A 25,560-nucleotide genomic window follows, 5' to 3' on the forward strand; every position below is an offset into this window, starting at 1 on the left:
GTTAGTAGGTTTACTTAGTTTCATTTATTATTTATTTTATTTTATTTATTTATTTAAGAATACATTAAATACATTTAGGTTACAAATGAATAGTGCGTCAGAAACCTGTTAGGGTTGAAATTTGAAAGTATAAATGAAACTAAGTACGTATGATTATAATATTTGTTTTAATAATTCAGAACCAAAATATTAAAATTCTTACTTTTTTTTCGCAGTTTTTTTCAATTTTGCAATGATTTATAGCTACATGAACGTACTTAACATAAAGTTTTCCCGCGTAAATATTCAATGACATCTGTCAGTGTTATGTCAATTCAATCATATTCAATGCAGCTTTGTTTTGTTGATTCATTCATGTTTATTTTGATTAATTTTGTTTATCACATGATTTTTACATTCTTTATCAAATCTAAATAAACCCTGTTTACTAAAATACCCCCGTACAAACACAGTGGCTACATAAAATCACAATGGACCCTTACGAAATTGAGTTTATTGGTGAAAATAGGCTAGTGAGTGTGATACCTAACTTTACTTACGATAAAATTTACTTAATTTGCGGTGAATTTGGTCCTTTCCGTGCCGGTTTGCCGATGAACGTACCCCTGTGGCTGGCGGTCATGTTGAAACAGAAACAAAAGTGTAGAATAGTCCCTCCAGACTGGATGGACATCGACGCTCTAGAAACCATAAAAGAAGCAGAAAAAACATCAAGGTAAGTTACAGTGTTAGTAGCAGCTTTATGAATTGATATAGAACCTACCTATAAATTTCTCCCTTTCTCCCTTTGAAAGACCTTGTAGAACTTGAACTAAACATCAGATACTTACTTAGAAGTGATGTACTTATGTACTTACTGTTTGGTTGGTGTGCTCATATGTGTTTAAGTATACTGTTGGGAGCTCAACTTTCTCTGTAGTTGTCCGTGCTTAACGGTAACCTTTCTAACTTTCAGATTCTTCACAAAAATGCCAAACGAACATTACATGGTGGAAGCGAAGCTGATTCTCGGAGCTGCTGCTGAAGACATTCCCCGCGCCGGTGAGATCAAGACCATTATCAAGGACATCTGGGACATCCGCATGTCCAAGCTGCGGACCTCCATGGATACCCTCATGAAGTCTGGAGGCAGCTACGGTAGACTTGACCATCTTACCATGATGGAAATAAACTCGGTCAAACCACTGTTGCCGTCTGCTATGGATGACCTGCTTAGAATACAATCTGTAAGTAACAATGTTTTTTTTATGGCTGTGTTAACCCTGTACAAGGCCCACTTTTAATTATATAACTAGTAGTACCTGCTCCCAAACTTCCTATCTTACTTAGCTTAGACCATCCAACACCATGCTGATCCACTTTTAGCTGTTTTGTTTGTAGATAATAGTGGTGGTTGAAACATTAATAAAACATTAAAAAATATACAAGGAATATCCATTAATTATTATCTTTTATTCTAACCTGTATTATATTATTTTCAGATGGCCAAGAAGACTATACAACCAAGCCTGAACACTTCAAGTTTCAGCCAGTCCGGTAGCTCACAGAATATTTAGGTATTAATTTATACTATTTTAACTTAAGTCTTTACCTCTAAGTTGCAAACAAACCAATGTGATATTTTTTAAAATAAATAAGGTTTACATTACATCAACAAAGATCAAGGATTTTTATTAGCTGTCTTAGGCAGTTCAATTTTAACTAATCAGGCTATACATGTTTTCAAGGGAATAAAACTTAAAAGTCAAGATAGCCAATTAAACACATATATTCTGTGCACTTTATGATCAAGGAATAACCAGAACTATCCCTATCACTAAACACCAAGTGTAGGTTTTTTTAACCGGTTGCAGTAACAGATACATAGTAGTAATATAGATAGTACCTACCTTAGCAGAGAAAATTACATAAATTTGTATGGCGCGGGGCTAGTGCACCGCGTGTACCGCTAGGTGGCGACTCTCCTGCGCTATTCAAATTCGTGTCTGCCACTTGTCGAACCATAAAACAACGCGTACCCGGGTATGTCTCGAACTGAGTAAAAACACGTACTTCCCATGTAATTTCCTCTTACTAATTGTAATGATATTTTAAGACGAACAGCTTTGTATTGCCTCTTTTCAAGTAAGAGTACTATTTACTCTTTGTTGATTACTAAGTACCGAAAGTACGAGTTAGACTGTATCTCATGGCATATCCATTAAAATTTATGCTGCAAATATCTGGTCACATAACATGTAGTAAATTTTAGGCTGTAGCAAAGTTATTATAAATATATTCAGTTATATGAATTATCATTGTGCACAATACTTAGACATATGGAAGAAATCGCAGCTCAGGTACCTAAATACATAAGCCTAGAAAGATGAATCATAAAAATAAAAGGTATGGTTTATAAGAAAAAAATATAATTATATTTTTCATCATGTACAAAATTGCTGACTTACAAAACTAAAGCGAAAACGCTGCCTTAAATACTTTAATCTAAACTTAGGCTAAATTTTCTTTGTTAGTCTCATTGTTCACAAACTATTAAGGCTCTAAATAAATCTAAAATTCAATTAACTAGATACTAAGTAAGAGATAAAATGCATAAATTTCAAAGGTACACACTTAATAAGGAGATATATTATGAGAGCGGGAAAGGTTAAAAGTTACCAGGCTTAAAGTAAAAGTATTTTTTGTGGAATGTATAATTTTCAGTTGAGATGAAAAATCGTATTTTAAAGCAAGCACAGAGAGATCTAATTATAAACTATACTGGCGAAACAATTTTATTTAAAAGCATCATACATTACCTAGGTACTAATGCCTACTGTTGACTAAAATTCCATGAGAATAATAAGTTTTTAAAAGCACACACGTTATATTTGAAAATATGCTTAAAGGTATAGATATTTTAAACACAAATATAACTGGGGCTTTAGCCCTGTTATTAAAACTGAAAAGCTTCGCGTAGAAATGTACATTGATTCACGCAAAGCTATCAAAACTTTGGTCTAACTCCAGCTAGGTTTAAACACACAGTAAGACAATGTCAGACTTTAAAAGTAAGTAAGTATATAGTGTTATAAATATACAAAATCTTAAATAGTATTGACCGTAACAGAATGTCGTGTATGTACAAGATTTTCTCAATAAAACTTTTAGTTATTTGATAAATAAGCTTGTATACAGAGAATATATACAAAGATCTGCCGATTTAACAAGCCAAGCATGTTTCAAAGATTGAAGAACAATTGTACAAGATATATATAAAAGGAGAATAAGTTTGTCCAAACTACTTTTAAAAATGCCTTTTAAAATGAAGTCACAAGGCAACCAAAAATAAGTCTAAACACTGGAAAATATCAAACAACACACCATCTTTGCAGATAAACCGTAAAAACGTGTGTCACATAAACATACTTAGATACATAAACAGTGAAAGATGTAGCGGAAGATTTTCAGATATGTATTTGATTTTTTAAATTTAGTAAGTATTTCTTTGAAAAGATGCTCAGCTTGTTAGCTTCATAGCGGCAATGAAACACAAGAGATCTTCGGTGAAAGGATAACAATGCAGCGAACTAACGCTTCTTAACTAAAACTAATATTCACAATATTATTTACAAAACTTACTATAATTTTTGAAACTACTTACTGTAGTCAAATTACTATAATATTTACAACTCACTTTTAATTTACCTACGACTAAATAACATTGACTGAGTTTTGATATTATTTTGTGCGTCCCCACTTTGAACATTCAGTCATTAACCTAACCCTAAACTTAGATTTAAGCCACGGAATTAAGTCAACTTACTGTAGTAAAAAGTCTTTTAGTAAATGTTGATTAAGAAATCGTAAACATAATAAAATAATCGACATAAACAATGACACTTCAAAAGCTATATCTATCTTAAAGTTACAAGCAATTTAAACGGCGACAATTTTGCTGGGATCGACTTTGACCCTCAAGAACATGACATCATCCTTGACAAAGTTCCTCTTCTTCAGCATTTCATGGGAAACGAATCTTGGGAAACCGAAGCCTAGCGCATCGGGTTCCCTTGAGGGTCTCTGAAAGTTCTTCCAGGAGGGGTCAGGCACGAAGCTCTCGACGATGTTGCAGGCCCGCTCGGGACTCGAACTCTGGTCGAAGAGGGTGAAAGACACGGTGTGGGCGAATGGCCACCGCAGCAGAGCGTCGTATTCCCCGGGCAGGATCTTGATGTAGACGGACATGTGGGTCGCCTCGCCCGCTCCGTTGCCGTTCAGAAACAGTGACGCCTGGAAAAATTGATACGGAAATTTAGAATTGGAGACATTATTTGTCGTCTTCTTATTCGTCTGTCAAATACGATTGAAAAGGGAGATCTAGTCGGGTTGGGAGCAATTCCCGTACGATGGAATATTAGGTCCTTAGTAGTCCTTACATATGAAATTGGCGTTTTGTCGTACTGGCCACTTTGATCTCAAATATTACCTTTATGGTTAGGAATTCCAAATTCAAATTCATACAGCTATTTACTCATGCATTTGTGTTTCAAACCCCCTAATTCATTTGTATTTTCTTCTTTTGTTTTTTTCTTTGTGTCACTCTGTTTACAAAATGGAAAACTTGAAATATCGCGTTATTTACGAGTATGAGTTCCACCGTGGCACCAGTGCTGCAGAAACGGCTCGAAGGATTAATGAGGTGTATGGTGACGGTGTCGCAAAAGAAAACACAGTGCGTTTTTGGTTCCAAAGTTTTCGTTCTGTAAATTTGGACCTGCCGAACAAGCCTCGTGGACGGCCGGAGACCAAAGTTGATAATGAAGAATTGAAGGCTATTGTGGAAGCGGATCCATCGCAAACCACGTCCGAGTTAGCTGCAGGCTCCGGTGTTAGTGATAAAACTATTCTAATCCACTTGAAGCAAATTGGGAAGGTGAAAAAGCTTGAAAGGTGGGTACCTCAAGAATTGAGTGAAGCAAACCGACAAACGCGCGTCGACTGCTGCGTTACGTTACTCAACCGGCACAATAATGAAGGAATTTTAAATCGAATCATTACCTGTGATGAAAAGTGGATCCTCTACGATAATCGGAAGCGCTCATCGCAATGGCTGAACCCTGGCGAACCAGCCAAATCCTGCCCTAAGCGAAAATTGACTAAAAAAAAGTTGCTTGTAAGTGTTTGGTGGACTAGTGCTGGTGTCGTTCACTACAGCTTTCTTAAATCTGGCCAGACGATTACGGCAGATATCTATTGTCAGCAACTGCAAACCATGATGGAAAAGCTAGCTGCTAAACAACCGAGGCTGGTCAATCGCTCTAGGCCACTGCTGCTTCAGGACAACGCTAGACCACACACTGCACAACAGACGGCTACCAAATTAGAGGAGCTTCAATTAGAATGTCTTAGACATCCACCGTACTCTCCGGACCTTGCTCCAACAGATTACCATTTTTTTCGCAATTTGGATAACTACTTGCAAGGAAAAAAATTCAACTCCGATGGGGCAGTCCAAACCGCCTTCAAAGATTTTATTGATTCCCGCCCGAATGGTTTTTTTAGTAAGGGGATCAATGAACTACCTATGAGATGGCAAAAGTGCATACATAGCAATGGTACATACTTTGATTAATTTAATATATTTCATTAAAAATACTTTATGTTCCTCCTATAGAAAACGCCAATTTCATATGTAAGGACCTAATACAATTTGCATCGGAATGCAAGTTCAAAACAAACTGAATCCTAAATTTCACACCTGTTACTAATCCTGTGTTAACACCGATGTATAACAGTTTCAACACATCGTAAAGTCAATGCTGAAGTAAACGCAGCGCGTAATTTTGTATTCCGCTTGCATCGTGTGAATTTTGTGACTAACCGCTTCTAATTCCGTCCGCGCGCGTAGTAACAGCGTACGATTTACTCATCCCGAAACGTTATTCACGGTGCTAAATTGAAACGTATCTTTGTTTACTAACAGTCAACTGGCAGCCGTGATAATTTGTGTGTCATTTTGTAATGAGCAAATTGTTATTACTGGATTGCATGTTTAAATTAAATAAAGTTACATGGATTTTACAAATCCAAGACAACATTATGGAAATAATGTAAGACATCATTTTCGATATACAAAGGTACAAAGGATGCAGAATAATGTAATGCAAGTACCTAGTGCTAACTTTACACGCCCAGAAGTTATTAGTAAAGGAATAAAAAGACACCTGAATAAACATACACTGAAATGGCTGGATATTATAGAAAGACACGCTTCGCTTGTTGCAATACCGTGTGATTCACAGTAATAAATTGGCTATCAACGTGATTCAACTAAGGAATTTAACGCTTCAGACCTTGGACTGGACAATTACCTACCTACGACCTCCCGTGAATCCAAGTTTAACTTAGACATTAATAATGACTGCATCTAATCATTAGAGGTATAAAGCCGGTAATGTTTTGCCTTAAAACAATGTGCAAATCGTGTGAGTTGTGTTAATATGAGGTGCTCATCCAAAATAAACTTTGGAGGTCTTAAAATCTTTAATACGAGTACACTGTCCTGTTATCTGTCTCTCAGAAAAAAAAGTTAAGAGCACAACACACCTGCAACTTATATCCATACTGGCTGGTGTAGAAAGCAGGAGAAATCAGCTCGACGCCATCTTTGCATTTGGCTTCCGCCATCTTGGCCGCCCAGTCCGTGATTCGCCAGACCAGGGCTCCGGAGCAGTTGATGGACAGTCGCGCCACGGCCGCGCGGAGGGTGTCCAACTGGCGGGCTTGTCTCGTGGCCAGCGCAGAGACTAGCGCCAGGTGCTGTTGGCAACTGTCTTCCGTGTGACGGTCTAGGGCTTGTCTGGTTCCCTGGAAAGAGATAGTTATTGATCAGTCAAATTCATAATTGAACATAGCGAGCGGCCCTCATCCTGTCAGTAAATCACTATCGTCTAACTACTAGCGGGCTTGAAGCTGACGCCCACGTCTCAAGCTGCGGTTGTCTGCTCATTAAAATGCTTAAATTGTTTTCGAAACACGCCATATCAAATCCTAAAAACACCCCACCAATCAATTCCTATATGCCTAAATGATAACTCTCTCTTACCTTAAACCGACACCCAGCGTCTCTAAAAGCGCAGGCCATGCCGGCGGCGGCGCAGTGGTCTCTCAGGTGCGTGTCCAGCTCGTCCCGAGGCACGGACGCGGCGGCGCAGCGCTGCGGGCAGGGAACTGGAGCACGGGCACACGTCGCCCCGTGAGCTGACACTGTGTCCTGGAGACAGATGGATTGTTAGTGTTTGGACTTGAAAAGGCTTTGTGAGACACATGGGGTTGGGTTGGGGTAAATTATCTCTCCGATGGATGGATTTAAAAAGGAATCCTAAATACGCTGTTACGTTATAAGAGATGTGAACAAAAACAAATAACAAACTTATCTGTAAACAAACTCCCACCGAATAGTAAGAGAAGTCAAAAACCTCTCTCATGGAATCTTTACTTCATTGGCATCCTAGTCAGCAGGTACCATAAGGCAACATAAACCTCAATTGCTGTTTCTATCCGATGAAGCTACAGCAAGCGATCTCGAAGTTTCGTTCCGGTCCAATGAAGCTGCACCAAGCTTATCCTCACCTGAGTATACCGCTGCGAGCAATGCCGGCACGGCACCAGGCGCTTGCTGCAGTGTTGCTGCATGTGCTGCTGCGTGTGCCGCCGCTGCACCTTGGCGCCGCACTTGTTCTCGCAGTAGACCGGCTCGTGGCCGCAGTTGCCTTGGTGCTCCTGGAATTAGTAGGTGCTGGTGTTAGGAGTGGGTGAAACTTGCAAGATTGAAATGGCACATATATACCTACGGATTCCGATGGAAAGGGACAGTGTTACAAGGATTTTCCGGGTTGATTCATTATTAATCTGGAATGATACGGATGGTTCGAACGGTCGAGGATAACGAATAGTAATTATTGTTTTTGTAATGCTAAAGTATATAGCATACTCGCAATTATTTATTTATTTATCTTTATACAATTTTCATCTCCTGTTATATATGAAAGCTAACTCATCCACCAACCCGCACTATGCCAGCATGGTGGACTAAAACCCTTCCTTCATTGGAAGGAGACCCGTGCTCCAGCATTGGAGTCAGTTGGGTTGTGATGGCATCTTATCAAACAGAATGATGAAAAAACGTCGCCTTACCTCGAGGGCGCTTCCAGAGAACTCCTTGCCGCAATACTCGCAGTTGGCGCGCCTCCGGGAGCAGGTGTACCGAAGGTGGTCCTGCATCAGCACGCGAGGGATCATGGCCCCACACTGCGCGGCGCAGAGCACGGCGTCATGCTTGCACGTGTTCAGGTGCGCCTGCGGGAGAACGAGATGGCTGTAGTTTGACGGTCCTGGCTAGAATCGGCGGTGTAGCGGCTAGATCCACTGCTCCATGGATCCCTGATGTTAGACTGCCGTCTGACTGAAGTTATAGTGCCTGTAGTTTATGACCGAGTTGTCGAGAGCTACAGGTCACTATTATATCAAGTAGTTTTAGTTTTAGAAAACGGGTTACGTGTCCTGGCTAGAAGCGGTGATCAATGCTTTACAGATAACCATTGATGATAGTACAGTATTATTGTACGTTGCGTACATCTTTTTAGTCCAAGGCCGCAATGCCAGATTCCTCCACGAGTCCACTCATTGTATAAACTACTGTTACTAACAAAGCCAGGTGGACAATGGTGATAAAAACTTTCCCTTAATTAACAAACAGTAACGTGATTTAGTTGAGAGAAGGCGTTAGACAAATTATCGCGTTTATGTTAAGTAAACGACAAATGGATATGAAAGTAACCGTCACACGTGCCTACTAGAACATATTTTAGATAAAGAAATGTGTCAGACATGACATAGAGGCAAATGTTTGAAATGATCGATAGTGGCGCCCCATTTGTACATCTAGTACAAATTGATTTATCATAACAAATATTTGAATAGGAATAGCGCCTATTTACCTTGAGCTTGCGCAGTTCGTCGGACCACTGGCATCCTTCCTTGTGGTGGATGCAGTACACCACTGATCCCATAATCGCCTTCTCCGACTCGGGATCTGGATAGATCTGTAACAAAAAGAAACTTTTGTAAACACTTTGAAAAACTTAACACGGTTTCACAAAACAAATTAGAACTTAAATGAGCACCTTTTTAATTTTAGAAACAATAAATTTAATCATTTTGTATTGATAAATGTTCAACTGAAAACACAACGTTAAACGCAACCGTTCCTGTAAAACTGATTGAAGCGCTGGCCACGCGCATAACGTATTAAATAGGACAACGCGATCAAAAATAAACCTCATCTCAAAAAGAGAATATAAAACGAACGTGGACGTACCGGGTGTTGGAATATGGAACACATCATTCGAAAATATGCAAAATGGCCGCAGCTTTTGGCGCGTAAATCTTGTAAATAATTTAATTTAACACAATACAGGAGCGTTTGTTCCAAGGGCTTGATATGTAATGAGCATTCTGGCCTAAACAATTTCGTTATCTTTACGAGTGCATCGAACAGATGCCAGCATGGTGCGTGAACCTCTGTTCTCTTGTTTGTGTGGAGATAAGCGTGATTTTTCACTTCCAAAAGTAGCTGTAGATAATATAAAGAACAAGCACCCGAGCCCTTTGTAAAGCTAAATAATTCTTTAAACAAAGAGATCATAGCTGCAGCATTCGATGTTCACACAAAAATGTTAATGTGTTCATTAGAGCAGTTTATCTATGGTTGTTTGTAAACAACGCCCGAGCTAAAGCTCGTACCATTCGAAGCATCTCGTAATAGCCTGGAGATGTCACTGGCCAACATGTTGCCCGTACGTGAACATTACAGTATCTGGCTTCCTCCCACGAACTGTCGTTCAGCATCCATCGCTCTACTAACATTAAACACGGCAATAAGGAAGAGAATCTACACCGCATTGGATGAAGACCGTATCGATAGTACCAATCTTTCAGGGATGTCGACAAAGATCTTGTAGTGTTTCAGCGTTCTATTTACAAACATTGAAGCGTCCGTAGTCGAGCGGGCCTCAGTGATCGTAACTGATCGCTGAGGTTAAGCAACAACTGACACGGTCAGCCATTGGATGGGTGACCAATTTCAAGTGGTGCTTTTCTGGACGCTTCCGTGCTTCGGACGGCACGTTAAGCCGTGGGTCCCGGTTGCTGCTTCGGTAGCAGTCGTTAAGCCTAGTCAGAGGCCTTCGGGCGGCTTGAAAAACATCTGACAGTCGGGTTGCCCACTTACCCGACAACTCTCTCAGCACAAGCTTGCTTGTGTTGGGGTCCACCAACCCGCACTTGGCCAGCGTGGTGGACTAGGCCTAAACCCTTCCTTCATTGGAAGGAGACCCGTGCCCCAGCAGTGGGGACGTAATGGGTCGTGATGATTTACAAACATTGATGCATGTGGTCAACGGCAGAGCTGCCGCATAACCGTTCTACCTTACGATCCGTGCTCTTGCGCAAAATAAAGAACCTAATCCTTTTCCACTTGGTAGAGAAAAGCACTTGCTAACTTTCTCGATTTAAAGTTGAATTTTGAGTGCAAGCTCATGGTAGAGATAGATGATTTTGACGTTGAAGGTGTATAAATTTTCAAATATAGAACGTTATTTGTGTCGCATTCTAAAAAGATGGAGCGTGATGTGTTGAACTCTCCCGCATCGCTCAATTTTAGAACGCGTTGTGGAGCCGCGGCGGCGCAGGACTGCAACAGCGCATGATTTCTGGACGATAACGTCGCTTACGTCACTTTAGCGGTACGGCACAGTTGGAAAGCAAAAGGATAACGAGAAATGAGGATGTTTCTGCCATTTGTAGAATAATCATTAGTTTAGAAGTGTCACTGAAAGGCAAACGATGTTGATGCTAATAGAAATGTTTTACCTAAATAATAAAATATTGAGTGGTGCTTCCAAAATATTAACTAATTACCTAATAAAATCCAATGTTAAATAAGCAAATTCCTAAAACACATCTATATAAGGAACTCAGTAGGTTAACCACACACCCACCACATATAATCGTAAAACCTTCTATCTACTACTGAATCAGCATTAAAAGTAAATTAATATCATTTTTATTCGCCATTCTAATTAATTAGGAATGGAATGTGCATGAATTTTCTATTATAGGGGTAATATTATCTTATGATGATGGAAATAAGGCTTTTGCTGCGACGGTTTTAGTTTTACTTTAAAATACACCACAGCATGTTACCATTCAAATTATCGTAGGGAATATTTTTAGTGAGGAAATACCTAGTTAGATTCCATTTCAAAATGCTCGATTATAAATTCTCTTTCAAATACAAATACTAGACAGTGTCGCAAAAGTATCACCCACACACTTATCTATAGGTACTATGCTCATCATGTACATCGCGCAGATGAAAATGAATGATCCTGATAACAGTGCAATAACTTTCAATTTAATATTAATAAGTGCATAATTACTGTACACACCAAGGTTGAAAAACTTCCTATTGGTTTCCAAATGAAGGTTGTATTTTGTCGTGGGCGCCATGATGCAACGGTCCCGATCAACACACGTAGGCGGGACATATATTGCGATCGTAATTATCTAATATGAAATATCTAACTGCGTTTTATTTGTTTCTTTTCTTTCTGGCCTGTATTGGATTGTATCCGAATCATCAGGTTTCTGCATATTTTCTAATATTTTTGGACAAAGTCAAGACTTTTTATGACTGACTTGAAATGTTACTGACTGACCCTAAGTCTCTTCACTCCATCCTAACAATAGACAATTTGTTAGCTAGCCCGAAAACAAAATGTTTTTGTTACTCTCAATATAGATCACAAGCGTTCGTTTTGTTTACCAAATAAGACATAAACGTAACAATGTGTAACAGACATGAAGTGCCGTGCTCTACTATGAAGTGATGTAATTTTCCAGCTAAATACAGTTACGTACGGAATTAATTTGAGTTTAAAAATATCGCACATCTACATAACTATAATGTTAATCTTAAAACATCACCAACCACCATATTTCTTACGGGGTCAACAACACTAAATACAACACCTTCTAACGCATGTGACAACGACAGCCCAGTTGTTGACATGAAAGTTACAGCAACAGGCGGCAACAGGGCTACCCTCAAACTTACGACCTGCCGATTGACGGCCGGTGACGGGCTATCGGCGCAGACGTGGGAACGTAAACAACGACACAGAAATAACCGATAGCACTTTGAAGTGCTCACTTGCACAGTTGCTAGTTGGATGTGCCGCTTTAGATTCGACCGACTGAGTCCGACTGTGTCAAAATCAGGAGAAAACGTGCTTAAAAGATAGATGAAAAGTTCGGCAGAATTGTGTTTATCGTCTGTTATGTTCCTAGTGGAATATTACAACTCCGCATGTGTTTTTTGAGTTGTTGGTAATCATAAGCTTTTAACCTATTAATTGCCACATAAGTTGGTTTTTCCGAGCAACCTAAATCTCAATACCAAAAGTACATCATATTATGTGTATATTTAAATAAAAAAACCAAGATGGTAATCAGTGGTCCCTTGCACGTCGACTGGACGGAAGAGGGTTCGATGCCCGGCTGTGGCTAGCGGAACCGTAGCGTCGTGTGTAATACCTAACAATGAGGTGTTAAGAAAGCACTTATTACGGTTATTAAGACCTAGCTTGGAATGTTTAAGGCCTCAGAATTTACTGTTTCCTGCACGTGAAAACACAAATGACGGATTGTTTATTGTTGTGACCCCAAGCGGATGTAGCTACTACCAGTTAGCTTGCAGCATACGCTAATACATATGACTTCTAGAAATTCCTACCTGCTTCCAAGCTCTGAAGGTCAAAGTCTAGGCCAGAACACCCACCAGAGAGAATGTCTTCGGTATTCGAATTACCAACACATGGACAAAAGACTGGCACGCGTAGGCGACCGAAATTAATGTCTATTATTGCTTTCCGCTTTCATTCACAAAGATAAACATGGGCTCAGAAAATCATCAATGGACAGCCAGACAGACGATTAATCATCAACTCATTGCTAATGCATCGATAATGGAGCTTTTGTTTTGTTTATTTATCAAACGCCAGTCGACGTCAGATCGGAACCTAACTGACAGTGCTGAAAATACTAACAGAAAATTAGTTTTGATCGTCAAATATTTTCGAACGATTTTGGAAGCAGCCTCAGATAATATTCTTTCTTTTATATTTGTCCTTATTAATGAAATTTCTGTTAAAGTAATTGAATTCAGAGGGTTAAGTTTATTACTTCAAAGTTCAAACAGAAAACTAACCACGACCTTACATTTGTAATTTTTTATGTCTCTTGAGGCAGTCTATGCACGTACACCTGCCATCCGACATTTAGCTATCCACTTCCTTAACGATCCTTTACAAACTCTATCTTTTTCTTTACAAATGTAACTATTTCTCTCTCTCAGCCTTCCGTAGTCCACTGTTGGACATAGGCCTCTCCTAACGATCGCCACCCCAAACGGTCACCCGCCATCTGCATCCAGCGGCTTCCCGCTACCTTCCGCAGATCATCAGACCAACGGGTTGGGGGGCGACCGACACGCCGTTTGCCGACACGGGGTCTCCACTCCAGAACCTTTCTACTAATTATCACGTAACAATTTATTCTCAGTTATATACGTTTAGGTGCCTACATTTCTTGTAACCTGTCTTGATATACCACTGATACCTATCTAGCCCCATTTTGCCTGACTACGCTATAAATAAGTAGTATTCTATATCGATACGCTACCAACCATAGTTTGAGGGCATCATCTTACCGCAAATCCAAGATGGCAGATCTAATATGGCGGTAATCTAGATACAGTAACGTAACGTGATTTTATTACATATTATTACAGCCACTGTGTGTAATAACTGCTAACATGATACTGGACGCTGGCGGACCTCAATGTATAATGATCGTAACATTACAGCAGTAAATGTTAAACATAATCGTGTGAATGAAACAAGAGCTTTGTATGAGGTCAAAGCCAGAAGGATTTTCCCAAAAAAAAAACTATATCACCAACACTCTAGTAGAAGTCAAAGAACATTAAGATAATAATAACTAGCAATAGCAATAGACAAATCACTTCTCACTTTTTATGTAAACAATTACACAACAAACACTTTAGTTAACGAGAACCTATCCAATTATCTAAATACGCTACTTAGTTATCACAAGAGTAAACACAATTTACCGTTCTATCCACAATAAATCAATCAAAGATGGCCGACGGGTGGAGATCGGAAAGCGCCGGAAGCCGCCAATGAGGTCGAAATGTCAACTGTCAAGTGCGCACCCCGACAAACGATTAAACGAACTATTAATTTCGAAATGTGAATCTTCCGAGAGCTATTTTGTTGCGTAATAGGCACAAAGTGAGTAATGATAGAAGTTCTTTATCTTTATGGTCGTAATTAAGGTCGAATACTTTTCTATCTATGTTATAATAATAGTATTATCATTATTGCAACCCTAGCAACAAAGTGTAAGCCACAGACCGATTACCTCAAATTGGATAATGTCCCGGAGCCGGGGTTATCTGCGCCGGCGCAGATTGAGCGATCACCGGAAGTCACCATTAATTTGGAGAGAAAACCGCGCGAACAATTTTGATTTCCCGATAGGGGTCTCTACTATGGTTTCTGGTTTCTCTTCCTCTTATGCAAATAACTGGGTATGAAATAGCAACTGCTTCACTGTACCGTGAATCGTGATCATGACCCAGAGACACAATGTAAACTACTTACTCATAATCTTAATGGCAGATGCTATATTTATTTTGCAATTGTTTAAAGCGAAACAGAACGAGTCTCCGGTAATGTCTACATACCGGACGGCCAATTAAATTAATGGCTTTGTAAGTGCGAACATTTATGCCCAATATATACATATATTTACAATTTTAAATTATTGTCCAATTTAAAAATGTTCCACTGGGATGCACCTGACGATAATAAATAAAATTATCAATCAAATCCTATTTGACGGAAACATACCCAAAGGGGAACTTATTTATTTAGAAAGAGTTAGAGCCTCCATAAAACATCAAAGCAATGAAAGAAAACTACTTATTTTAACCGCGAGCAGTCGTTAACCCTTTAACTCCCCATCTAACGGCCTGGTAAAATAAAACCATCGCTTGTAGTACATCACCAAGGTGACTAGTTGTAATCACGTCATCAAATAGTTACTCGTGTTAAATAATGATTTTTAACTGGTGATAGGTTAATGCGGAAAAAGACAATAAGACATAATGTAAACTGACCATAATAGATAGATAGGTACATAGATAAAAAAAAGTTTTTCAAAATATTAATAAAACTATAATACTCGTTTCAAGACAACCAAGAATAAAACAATAGAATAATAGAATAAACCAATAAAATAGAGGTTTTAATCATACAAATGATGTTAATGTATGTACCTACTATTAACATTAGAATAAGTGAACATAGCATAAAATTATTTTAATACGGAGAGCAGCGTAGTTTAGGTGGTCCTTTCCTAGTTAGGGAATCGTAAAAATGTCTATTTACGTTGTTAAGACAGAAAATAGTGGCATCTACTTATAGTTCAGTCGTTAAAACATTTTTATGGTGTTCGGGTTCAGTTTCATGTCTTGAAAACCAAGTTTTCGTCGTAAATTCAGTGACATCTTTTCTTTTTCACAATTTCTGTGAGTCTTTTTCTGATTTCTCAACATCTTAACTCTAAAATATTAACTGTATAGGTATATGGTATTTATTACACTTAATATTTGGTCGTATGTCACATCTTCATAATTTCAAAATGAACTTTTATTAGGTATTCATTTTTGAAATTCGCATGTTCTGGGGCCAAATATAGGCTTGGTTAAATAAAGATTACCTTATTTTGATCCTTGAAATTCCGCGGGAAAACCTTTTTGGTGAAGAGAAGTTCGTGGTCAACAGACTCTATAAACAAGAGCTTATATTTATATTCATCCATATTTTGAGATGCAATGTCAGCAACATTGCAAACATGATACGGACATCGGGATATCGCCAGCGGACATGCATGGCGCCGGCTGTTATCGAGGATACAGGATGTTTGACAAATCGCTTTCTGTCAGCATCAGTTGCTATGCCTACTTAACCTTATCAGTAGCATAACATGACATTCCAGCAGGATTATCTTTTAAACCTAACTTTTTATTAACAATAATAAAGGGTTCAAAAATAACATAAACGATAAAACATTACCTCTAAGTACAAAACAAAACATTACAACTAATTCTTTAATAAAGGGATTTAATCATTCACGCCATTAACTTTAATAAGTTAAAAAAGAAAACATGGTGGTCACAAAAAGTTGAACTTGTCATCGTGACGGAGAAGTTTTAAAGCGAAACAGAAGCTCCCACTCAACACAGGCCGAGATACCAAGAAAAATAACTGTCTTGTGAGATTCGAAATAGATTACTGAGAAGTGGCTGCCACTTAATATGATTATTAATGAAAATGGATAATGTTACGCACAAACAGACGGGTTATGTTACCTTTAAAAGGGGTCGTGATTGTTTGATCCGGATATATTTTATATAATGGAAAATCCAACGAAAATGTTTCGGTCGTTAATCAAGTTTTAAGGATTTATATTACTTTTAGCCCTTTAACTTGTGTTTCGTTGTTACTACAAAAACTATGTCCCCATGTTGGCTTCCCGATTAACCACTAGAATAGACTAAGATAAACTTGATAAAAGACCCTATAAAATCTGATTAGAAACCCACACTGATGACTGGCAAATGTCTTACTAATAGCGATTTTCCTGACTATCGGGTATGCACTTTCCTAATAAATTGCGCGGAATCCAAAGAATTTAGACCAGGGATAGTCCAAGTGGTTCGTACTGCAGGTTTTTCGTATTACAAATGGAGTTAAAATTAATGTCGGCAGAATGGAATTATTTAATGCCGATCGAGACTTTGTCAGTAAAGTTTGTTTCTTCATATATTATCTTATACAAGACACAGAAATATGAAACTGAAATAGGAAACGTTATACCTACCATCATTTTACTTATACAGATGTAATGTAAATATAAATAAAGTTTATAATAACAATGGTTTCAAGTCATCACTTGAACTCGAATGGATATTGGAAAAGGATATTATTTGCAAATCCACGCACGTTCCATGACGGCATCAGCATTGATTTGTATCACAGATACCTCAGACTTGATACTACAAGTTGATACTTGCCCATTTAACTGGTTTCAATGGCATTGATACCATAATTATAATATTCCGTGTAATCGTACCCTTAAAAATAGATTAGTTCCCATAACTGTAAAAATCACATTAGTAGTCCTGTGGATCGTGAAATAACTTACGTATGAATGCGTAACCGCTCACTGACTTGACTACAAACAAACGAACAAGCTAACTTGTCACAGTTCACACGCAGCTTTCGAAGTGTTCCGAGAATAAAATCGAGTTTATCTTTATGTGAGCTAAAACCCACTTGTAACATCTAATTGGACATTTAGGGTTCTAAATGAGAACAAAAGGTGTTTTGGCAATCGCTGTAAATGCTATCTGTTAGGTTAGTTAGTTATATGTATACTAAGGTTATAAAAACTCCTTAGCAATAAAGAGTAACAGTCAAAAGGCTTACCTCAAGAAGATCGTATAAAAAGTCCACGTAGCTCATGTTGATTGGAGATAAGCAATTAACACTTTAAAAAAATATAAAAGAGTCCACACCTTACAATGACCAAAGAAAGAGTGGCAACTGCAAAATTAACCAACTTTGGCTATGCTAAGTAGCTTTTCGCCCACGTACATCATGAATACCATACCTGCTTGCCTCTCTATATAAGGTAACTAATCACCAAGTTAAATAAATAAACTCAGAAGCTTAGGCGTGTTGTAACTTGTTTAATTTCATTTTTAATATTTATAGATTCATTTCAAATGAAGTTACTAATAAGGTCTGCGTTTTTTGTCAGTTTTAGATGTAGGTACTTATTTGTATTTGACAAATAATTTTTGCATATTCTAGTATAAGTTATTACTTATATTCTTATTTATATTGTAGAGACTGCGAGAGTTGCGGTTTCCAATAATGCAAACACGTCAAGCCACGCAGTTCAGTATTGCCAGATTGGCAAAAATAGAAAGTTCAATAGAATCAAAACAAAATACTTTATTGCAGATATACTTACAGCGAGTATGAATATATACCTATCGCCATTTCGCAAGGCATCACTATCTAAATAAATACTGCAATTCTGCAGTCAAATTAAACTCTTATACTCAAGTACTTAAAGTTTATAAGATCTAATAAAACGTTTGTCTTTTAAGAGGAGTGTGCGAATCATCGACGCACGATCGAACCGGTCTCCGACAGACTTGCAAAACCTACTTACTGCCGCAGCCGTGTTTACCAACAGACTGGATTTCTCTACAGCAAAAAACTTTACAGACGACACATATTCCAGCTATCATAATAGAAAATATATCTCACAGAGTTGACAGAGATAATTCCAGAAAAAAATTAGTCGCTAACACTCTTAAGATGTACCTATTTAAATACTTTTTTTTATAATTAACGAAAAAAGAGAAGAATGGGCAGTCAGAAATATGGTATAACAATAACGGTAGCACGGACTATGGTCCCTAAAATTGGATGTTACGCACCTAGAGGTAATGCCGTGATAATAAATCAAAGTACTAACGCACGTCAAAAAGTGCTTACGCGTCCGTAAACCAGAGATAATGCACTTTAATCATAGAGTTCAGTTGGAGCAATCAAGCGACGACCGAGAGAGGGGCTATTCTTCAGCTCCCTGATGCCTCGGGCGCGGATGTTAAAAAATAAAACAACCAAAAAGAAGTCGCAGCTCATTCGCGTGCACAGTCCGTGGGAATCTTGTTGCAATAAAAATAAAATTAAATCGCCTGGACTTGGTCTGTTATTTTGTCGAGAATTTGGGAGCGTTTAAATAAGATATGAAAGATCTATTAAGTAAAAAAATATGGAGGACGGTCAAGGGCGCAAGCTACGGTCATTGATCATGTACAATGGCGGAGCGAATGCGACAACGCCGAGTGTTTTTGTGCTTGTTACGTAGCAAGAAAAAAGGCAGGATGTAATGGACAACATTTCAAAAAACTAAAGCTGCTATAAATCGAAAACCATTTCGAGATTTAGCTCTAAAGGACACAAAAAAAATGTTTTTGTATTTTTTGGATGTATCATTTTCGAGAAAATCATAAAATAGTAAAAAAGTACTGATGACGTCATGCATCAGGTGCGATGCATTTTGATGATCAAAGCCTACAGATTTAAAAACAAAGTAACTGTCACTTTCATTTTTGATTGAATTTGACGTTTTATCGTGACGTTGTTGTTTATTTGGGTCATTTTCATTAATTCTGTTCTGACACTTTCTGACTATTTTTTTATTTATTATTAACAGATGACCTCTATATAATATGTCCCAGAGCATGCCACCGCCTACACAGCTGAAAAAATGCTTCTGCTTATTTTTTTACATGATAATTACCTACTTTCCATCATCAGAAATATCAATGTCATTTGAAAATGACCCATTTGTTGGTTGGCATGTAAACAAAGTTGAAATGTCACGTGTCAGTTTTTTTTCGAGACTCAAGCAATAGACAAAAATAAAAATTGAGCCTAATATGTGACTTCACTTCCGGTTTTAAAATAATTAACTTTAAAGTTAAAAATAACATGCAAAAATTAATGTATATACAAAATAAAAAAATACGGGTCCACTAATTTTCTATAATCTTTCCGAATACCTAATAAAAATATAGGGTAAAGAAAATGAAATGTTGTCCATTACTTGAACGCCGAATTGTTTTTGAGAGAACTAGATTCAGATTGATGATATAATTTTAAATAGTCATGCTACATGCTGCACAGGTAATGTGACTATTCTGGATATGCTGGTGCCTCGTGCATGTTAATAAGTGCATGAACAAATTAACTACACAACTTACAGACCCGTGCACCTTTTTTTTCATATCATTAAACTTATAAATCCATTCGATCGAAACTATTTAAGTATTTAGAACTCCAATGTAGTCGATATTTGTAAGTTTCTATATAGATATGATAGAACAAAGATTTATAAATTCCCACAGCCCAATAAATATGTCGACATCAAAGTTTGATAATCATTACCTTTACAATGAAAGAAAATAGTCCAAGCCTCTTAAGTCCGTCGTAAAAACATATAACAATCAATTTTCTATCGGGACATGTCTTTTAAAAGCTAACGTTTCAATTTAAAAATGTTTACAATAGAATTGGTTACATTCTTAACCAAATTATAGTTTGATGGTTGACTGAATATTCCCACAGATTTACAAAAAAAAGTAGCGAAGGACGCCGGAAGTCAAGCACAAAACCGAATTATTGGGATCGCGATCCGTATTTTAAATGTGGCCGCGCATCCGGTCACTTGCCTGCTGATAATATTAATTAAGCAGTTTTCATTTATATCGAGAATGGATTAAGGATGTATTATATTTATAAAGATGTTTTTAATCCAAATAATTTAGGAAAGATACCGCGTGACATAAGAGGCTAATCCAATAATGTAACCTAATAACTGTTTTTTTATTCCCCCATAGTAAACGAAATGAAGATAACAACAACGCGGCCTAAGTGTTACGGTCATGCAACAATATGCGGGCTAGCCCATCAGATATCACCAATTACCTTGATTAAAAACTCACTATTTCCGTACTTTTGAAAGTGAAGAGCAGAGGCAGTTATTAAACTACTGACTAACACGGAATATAACAGAACTACTTTCATTTGGAGATTGTTTTCAATAAATACATAGAAAAATTCTGGACTTACGTAATTACTTTTGCTGACTGCAAGATATTGATTAAATATGTAATGTTTTTAAAACTTGAAAACATAGCATGAAAATGCAAAATGTTTCCACTGTATAAGTACTATATCTAGGGATCGATATCAATTACTGTCAGACGCAACAAAATAATTAGCTACCATTTCATTTATCAGTAGATGCATCGTCAACTTAGTCTCTTTAATGACTACTTTTAAATTCAACGTATCTAATAAATTAATGAGTATGGTCTTTGTCATATTGAAAATCATTGTACTTACACCTGACGAGGCAATAACTTTTGAATGTCTAAGAACCCATCAAAATCAATTTTGTTCAAATATGGCACATGGATATACAAATAATTAATAATACCCTGCCAGGAATGCTTGATCGATGTACAATTATGAAGGTTCGAAATGATTCTGAAGTAGGTGGTTAATCCTTTGGATACCTTACCCAAATTATAGGTGTCGAGCCATTAAAATCTTTTCATGTAAGTGATGGAATTTTATTTCAAAAATAGTGGAAACGCTTGCTTTTGTTACGTTTAGATTTCAAATTATCGAACATTTTGTATTGGGTATTTTATAATATTTATTGGTTCAACCTCAAAATTAGTCTACATTTCAAACAACATAAAAATAAATGAATTCAAAGTTTATGGAATAGTTTCTACGTACCTAAGCTGATTGTTTTGTTTGTAACATTTCAAAGGTTGGAGGGCACTCGATCTGGAGTTCTTTACAAGGGAGAACATGAAGGGAGCCCTGGACAAGAACCAATAAACATGAGAGCTTGAGATACAAAACAGACGGAGCGTTATAAATACACCTTTTGTCTGGCCCTTTGTAAATAAATTTAACTGTTAATATTGTCTATAAGAGTTGACCAACATAAAAGAAGAAAGCATTTTAAAATCATAAAAAAATATACAGGAATTTAAGCTCATACTCAATCCAAATAAGGTATTAGATAAAATTCCTGCTTTTCGGAAACATCACAAACCGATACCATCTGCCGAATTCCACACAAAAAATATAAGAAAACCAGCTGATCGTCAAAAATAACAACAGTCCATTCTCTGATCCGCTCCACACATTCATAATACATAAAAGGCTCCTTTTTCGAGACGTCAGCTGTTGCAATTCATCGGGCTTTGCCTGCATTGAAATCTGTCCAAAAATGTTACACATTTTCGGTCGTCTCTAAGAAACATTCGACATCTGTCTGGCGGCAGGTGCTGCGAATGCCAACCAACGAGAGCCCACAAAATGAAAACTATAGCAAAAGCCTACGCGTGCTACCTGGCCGTATAAAATCGTCTCATAAGAACTGAAATTTAAATAAGTGCACGCAATTTAAAACGATGAAATTCTGATAATACTGTATCATTATGCAAATGTTTTTTTATCATCCTTGGAATAAGAATTTTATCAAAAGTAGCACAAATTCTGTATTACCTACTGCGTTATTTGATTTGTCCTAGATCTGATAAAGGATTTCGATAACATTTAATGTCATATGAGAATTTACCGTGTAGACTTATTATCTGCTTTGCACTCACTGGCATTGAGACTAATATTGTTCGGCAGTGTGCATATCTTTGGAAATTCCAAAGTTTTTGCCAACTTCCGGGCATTATAATCTGAGCGAAGAAGGTCCGAAAGTGACTAAACATGAATTCGTTCTTACTTGACAAGGGATTCTCTGTGTCAGATTTCATATCCGCTTTTTTATCATAATTCATACGATATTTGGCATATCAGTTACACTGAAGGAGTAACGAATCTGCGAAACATAACTCGTAAAGCTAGTGGACTTGATTTTTGTAAAGTTTGTGAAGAAAATAATGACAAAAAATGTGACCTTTTTATGGAAAAGGGAAACTCGTAAGCAATCGTAAATATTTTAGAAAAAATTATAAGTATCTAGTAGTCATGTAGTCTAGTAGAAATGTAATTGGTACCTAAATATCAAACCAAACCCATACACAAAAACATTCCGTCCGTTAAAATCTCTATTATCTATACATTTGTATGGAAGTATCGGGTTCCACATCCACAAGCCACTCGACAAACAGCTGACGGCACAAAAACCCACCCTCTTCCTTTATCTATGCCACTATTCAGAAGGCAATGGTATTATTAAGCCCACTTACAGATACACATAAAAAATATTGTGTTCAAGTATGGAATGGAGAGCTATGCTTTTGTTTTGTGGACGCAGCGTTTGGAAATGAAAACAATGTCGCATTTAGGATTTGAAATTCTAGTGCCAGCACTTGGAAATGATGCAATTGAAAGACCTACAAACAGCAGGCTGCATTCTATTTTCGAATTACCATACTTTTTTCATCGTCTGTGTGTGCACGGTTGGGTTCCCATGCTACCAGTAGCTTGCGCTGCACATGGCACACAGGAATTTGACACGCAGATGTTCTGTTCCGCTGACGCTGCTATAAAATACCTAATAAATATGGTCGCAGTGAACTTTAAGTACTTACATTGTGTCATTTTTATGTAATCATTACATTGATGGCACAAATGAGAAAGCATAATAATATAATAATGCTATTCAGATGGTATTTTTATCATTAGCAGTAGAAGGGTTTTTTGGGGTTTAATTATTTCCATATTGGCAATTCAAAAATTAATACTTACCTATATAAGTTTTGTTATGACATGACTGATATTTCAATTAACCACTGGGTTGGAAATGTTGGAATACACGATCATAAGCTGGTAGAGTCATTAACACACTGAAAGTCATTATTCAAAATGTCATTTTGTTATGTTTTATTTCGTCCCCATCACATTTGTTAGTGTCGGAATGCGTGGTGTGCAACTTTCATAGCCTACAGCCAACTTAACGGAAGGCTGCATCGTCGACATTGTAAGTAGGTATGTAACCTATGCAATCATTTGCAATTGACGACCCACTCCGGCGCAGGAAAGGAATTCGCATCGTACTTTAAGTTAATGCCAATAAACGCCTGGAACGGAACGCAAACGTCAAATAAACATCGCCACTTGACGACTTAACATTTTTTTATAGATTTTAAATCCGTCAAAAAACGCCGACTCGTTGTTAAGTCCAAGATGGCGATGCTGTACACTTTAATGTTGATGGCTTTCTTTTACGATTGCAGATGAAACGTTATTTTATTACAAGGTGGGTAATTTATTACTGCATGAGGTCACTCGTGATCGCAATTTGACATAATGCCGCATAAAATCAAGAATACAAGACGCAATGAATAAAAAAATATTTATAGCGCTTTCTTGTGACTCTGAGTTGCTACAATTGCATTTGCTTTTAGTTCTCATTGTAACTCTACATTACCAGTCTGCAGTAAAATTAACTTCATTCTCGTTATCAGAAATCGTTTCTTTTCTGTCGTAAAATAATCTTATATGAATCACTCGGTAGTAACTAGGCATGTAAGTACCATGTATCAATATATCTAACGGGTCGTCATTTTACTCTACATGTGGCCTCTAACTCGGTGGTCTGCTCTGTAATTATAAGACTGCATTTACAGGATAAGATCCTACATGTTGAGCAGATTACTTCTCGCAATACGCAATATTTATGATTACTGTCATGTTTACTTAACTGATCGCATTTTGTATCCAGTTTGTTCGTCACAAAGAAGCAATAGGATGATCTAATATTTACTGCCCCGAATGACCAAAAATAAAGAGAATTATGTGTGACAAATTGGGGTATGTTGCGTTACTTTTGCGTTACTCTATTGTCCCTCTCTAGTAATGTCATTCTTGAAACAGTATACAGCCTACCTGTACTATTGTATATGGAGCAAACTGAATGGGCTACTATTTAATTTGCCAGCGAAAGTTACCCGTCCTTATTGTTTGTTGTTTTATCTCAAAACGCATCTGGTTCCGACATAATGAAGTGGTGCTCATTAATTCTATTGTCTATGCAATGTCTAATTGAATATAATGTACAGTTTACCGTAACTTGTGCAGTTTTGTCGGATGCGTTAGGTAACGATTACGGTTTCCCTTATTCATTGTTAGTCATTTGCATCTCTACATTGTGCTACTGTAATAATTGCATATGTACTGAGTATAATATTATACAAAAAATAACATTTTGTTTTTAAGCAAGGTATTGTTCATAAATCAAAGTAAAAAATGCTATATTGCAGCCCCTATGGATAATGTTACATTTGCTACGTTAGTTACCTTCTGCATAAACATATCATCGACACATTTCTAAATTAAGCCAAGTCGAAGAGGTCATAATTAATCTCAAATTTATTTGGAGTCTGAAGCTTTTAGAATTTTTAGAAAGGTGTTCAGTTTGGATCCTAAAAGGTGAAAGTCTTGTTGCAAAAACCCTATCACACGGCGGCCTTGCCAAGGTGAGTGCATAACGGTACCTGTGCGGAGGCAACCGGCTGCTTCCTACCAAGCGACCGCCTCCGACTAGCAACACAAGCCTTGCCACCTATTCATTGAACGCTATCAACCACTACCGCAAGCGACATTCAGAGTCCACGCAACCATGTATGCTACACTCCTAGAGGCAGACATCAAAGGAGGCGATACGCAGTCAAGACACGTTCCTCTCGACATTTCCTCTAAACGACAATTATGTACTGATATGGAGACATAATTATAAAATTTT

At 37.4% G+C, this 25,560-nt stretch overlaps 2 protein-coding genes across 7 annotated transcripts in view; one reads left to right on the top strand and one right to left on the bottom strand.

Moving 5' to 3' along the window:
- The first annotated feature begins 324 nt into the window (after window positions 1-324).
- Window positions 325-1,660, top strand: LOC105380926 (probable DNA replication complex GINS protein PSF2). Its single transcript, XM_011550536.3, has 3 exons — window positions 325-715; window positions 956-1,226; window positions 1,482-1,660. The coding sequence occupies exons 1-3, from the start codon at window positions 471-473 to the stop codon at window positions 1,554-1,556; spliced, it is 591 nt and encodes a 196-aa protein (XP_011548838.1). The 5' UTR covers window positions 325-470; the 3' UTR covers window positions 1,557-1,660.
- A 731-nt stretch (window positions 1,661-2,391) lies between these two features.
- Window positions 2,392-25,560, bottom strand: part of LOC105380927 (TNF receptor-associated factor 4) — an 86,090-nt gene continuing 62,921 nt past the window's right edge. For 3 of the 6 annotated variants that reach the window (XM_038117733.2, XM_038117732.2, XM_038117730.2), the window contains 6 exons: window positions 8,982-9,086; window positions 8,179-8,340; window positions 7,615-7,764; window positions 7,088-7,255; window positions 6,589-6,849; window positions 2,392-4,272 (listed from right to left, as the gene is read on the bottom strand). In XM_038117733.2, coding sequence (XP_037973661.1) covers window positions 3,919-4,272; window positions 6,589-6,849; window positions 7,088-7,255; window positions 7,615-7,764; window positions 8,179-8,340; window positions 8,982-9,086 — 1,200 coding nt within the window. In that variant the 3' untranslated portion in view covers window positions 2,392-3,918. Of the gene's footprint in view, window positions 4,273-6,588; window positions 6,850-7,087; window positions 7,256-7,614; window positions 7,765-8,178; window positions 8,341-8,981; window positions 9,087-9,167; window positions 9,293-9,361; window positions 9,704-17,681; window positions 17,990-25,560 lie in introns of those variants that run through there. The other 3 variants (XM_048623362.1, XM_038117734.2, XM_038117731.2) reach the window with 3 other exon arrangements.

The sequence above is a fragment of the Plutella xylostella genome, chromosome 10, assembly GCF_932276165.1.
Source record: "Plutella xylostella chromosome 10, ilPluXylo3.1, whole genome shotgun sequence".
Lineage (NCBI taxonomy): Eukaryota > Metazoa > Arthropoda > Insecta > Lepidoptera > Plutellidae > Plutella > Plutella xylostella.

What these genes read in the sequence shown, in the direction of transcription:
- LOC105380926 (XM_011550536.3), top strand. Translation starts at nt 471, where the DNA reads ATGGACCCTTACGAAATTGAGTTTATTGGTGAAAATAGGCTAGTGAGT. An exon ending in GAAGCAGAAAAAACATCAAG is followed by an intron (nt 716 to 955) that starts GTAAGTTACAGT and finishes TCTAACTTTCAG; the next exon opens with ATTCTTCACAAAAATGCCAA. An exon ending in ACCTGCTTAGAATACAATCT is followed by an intron (nt 1,227 to 1,481) that starts GTAAGTAACAAT and finishes TATTATTTTCAG; the next exon opens with ATGGCCAAGAAGACTATACA.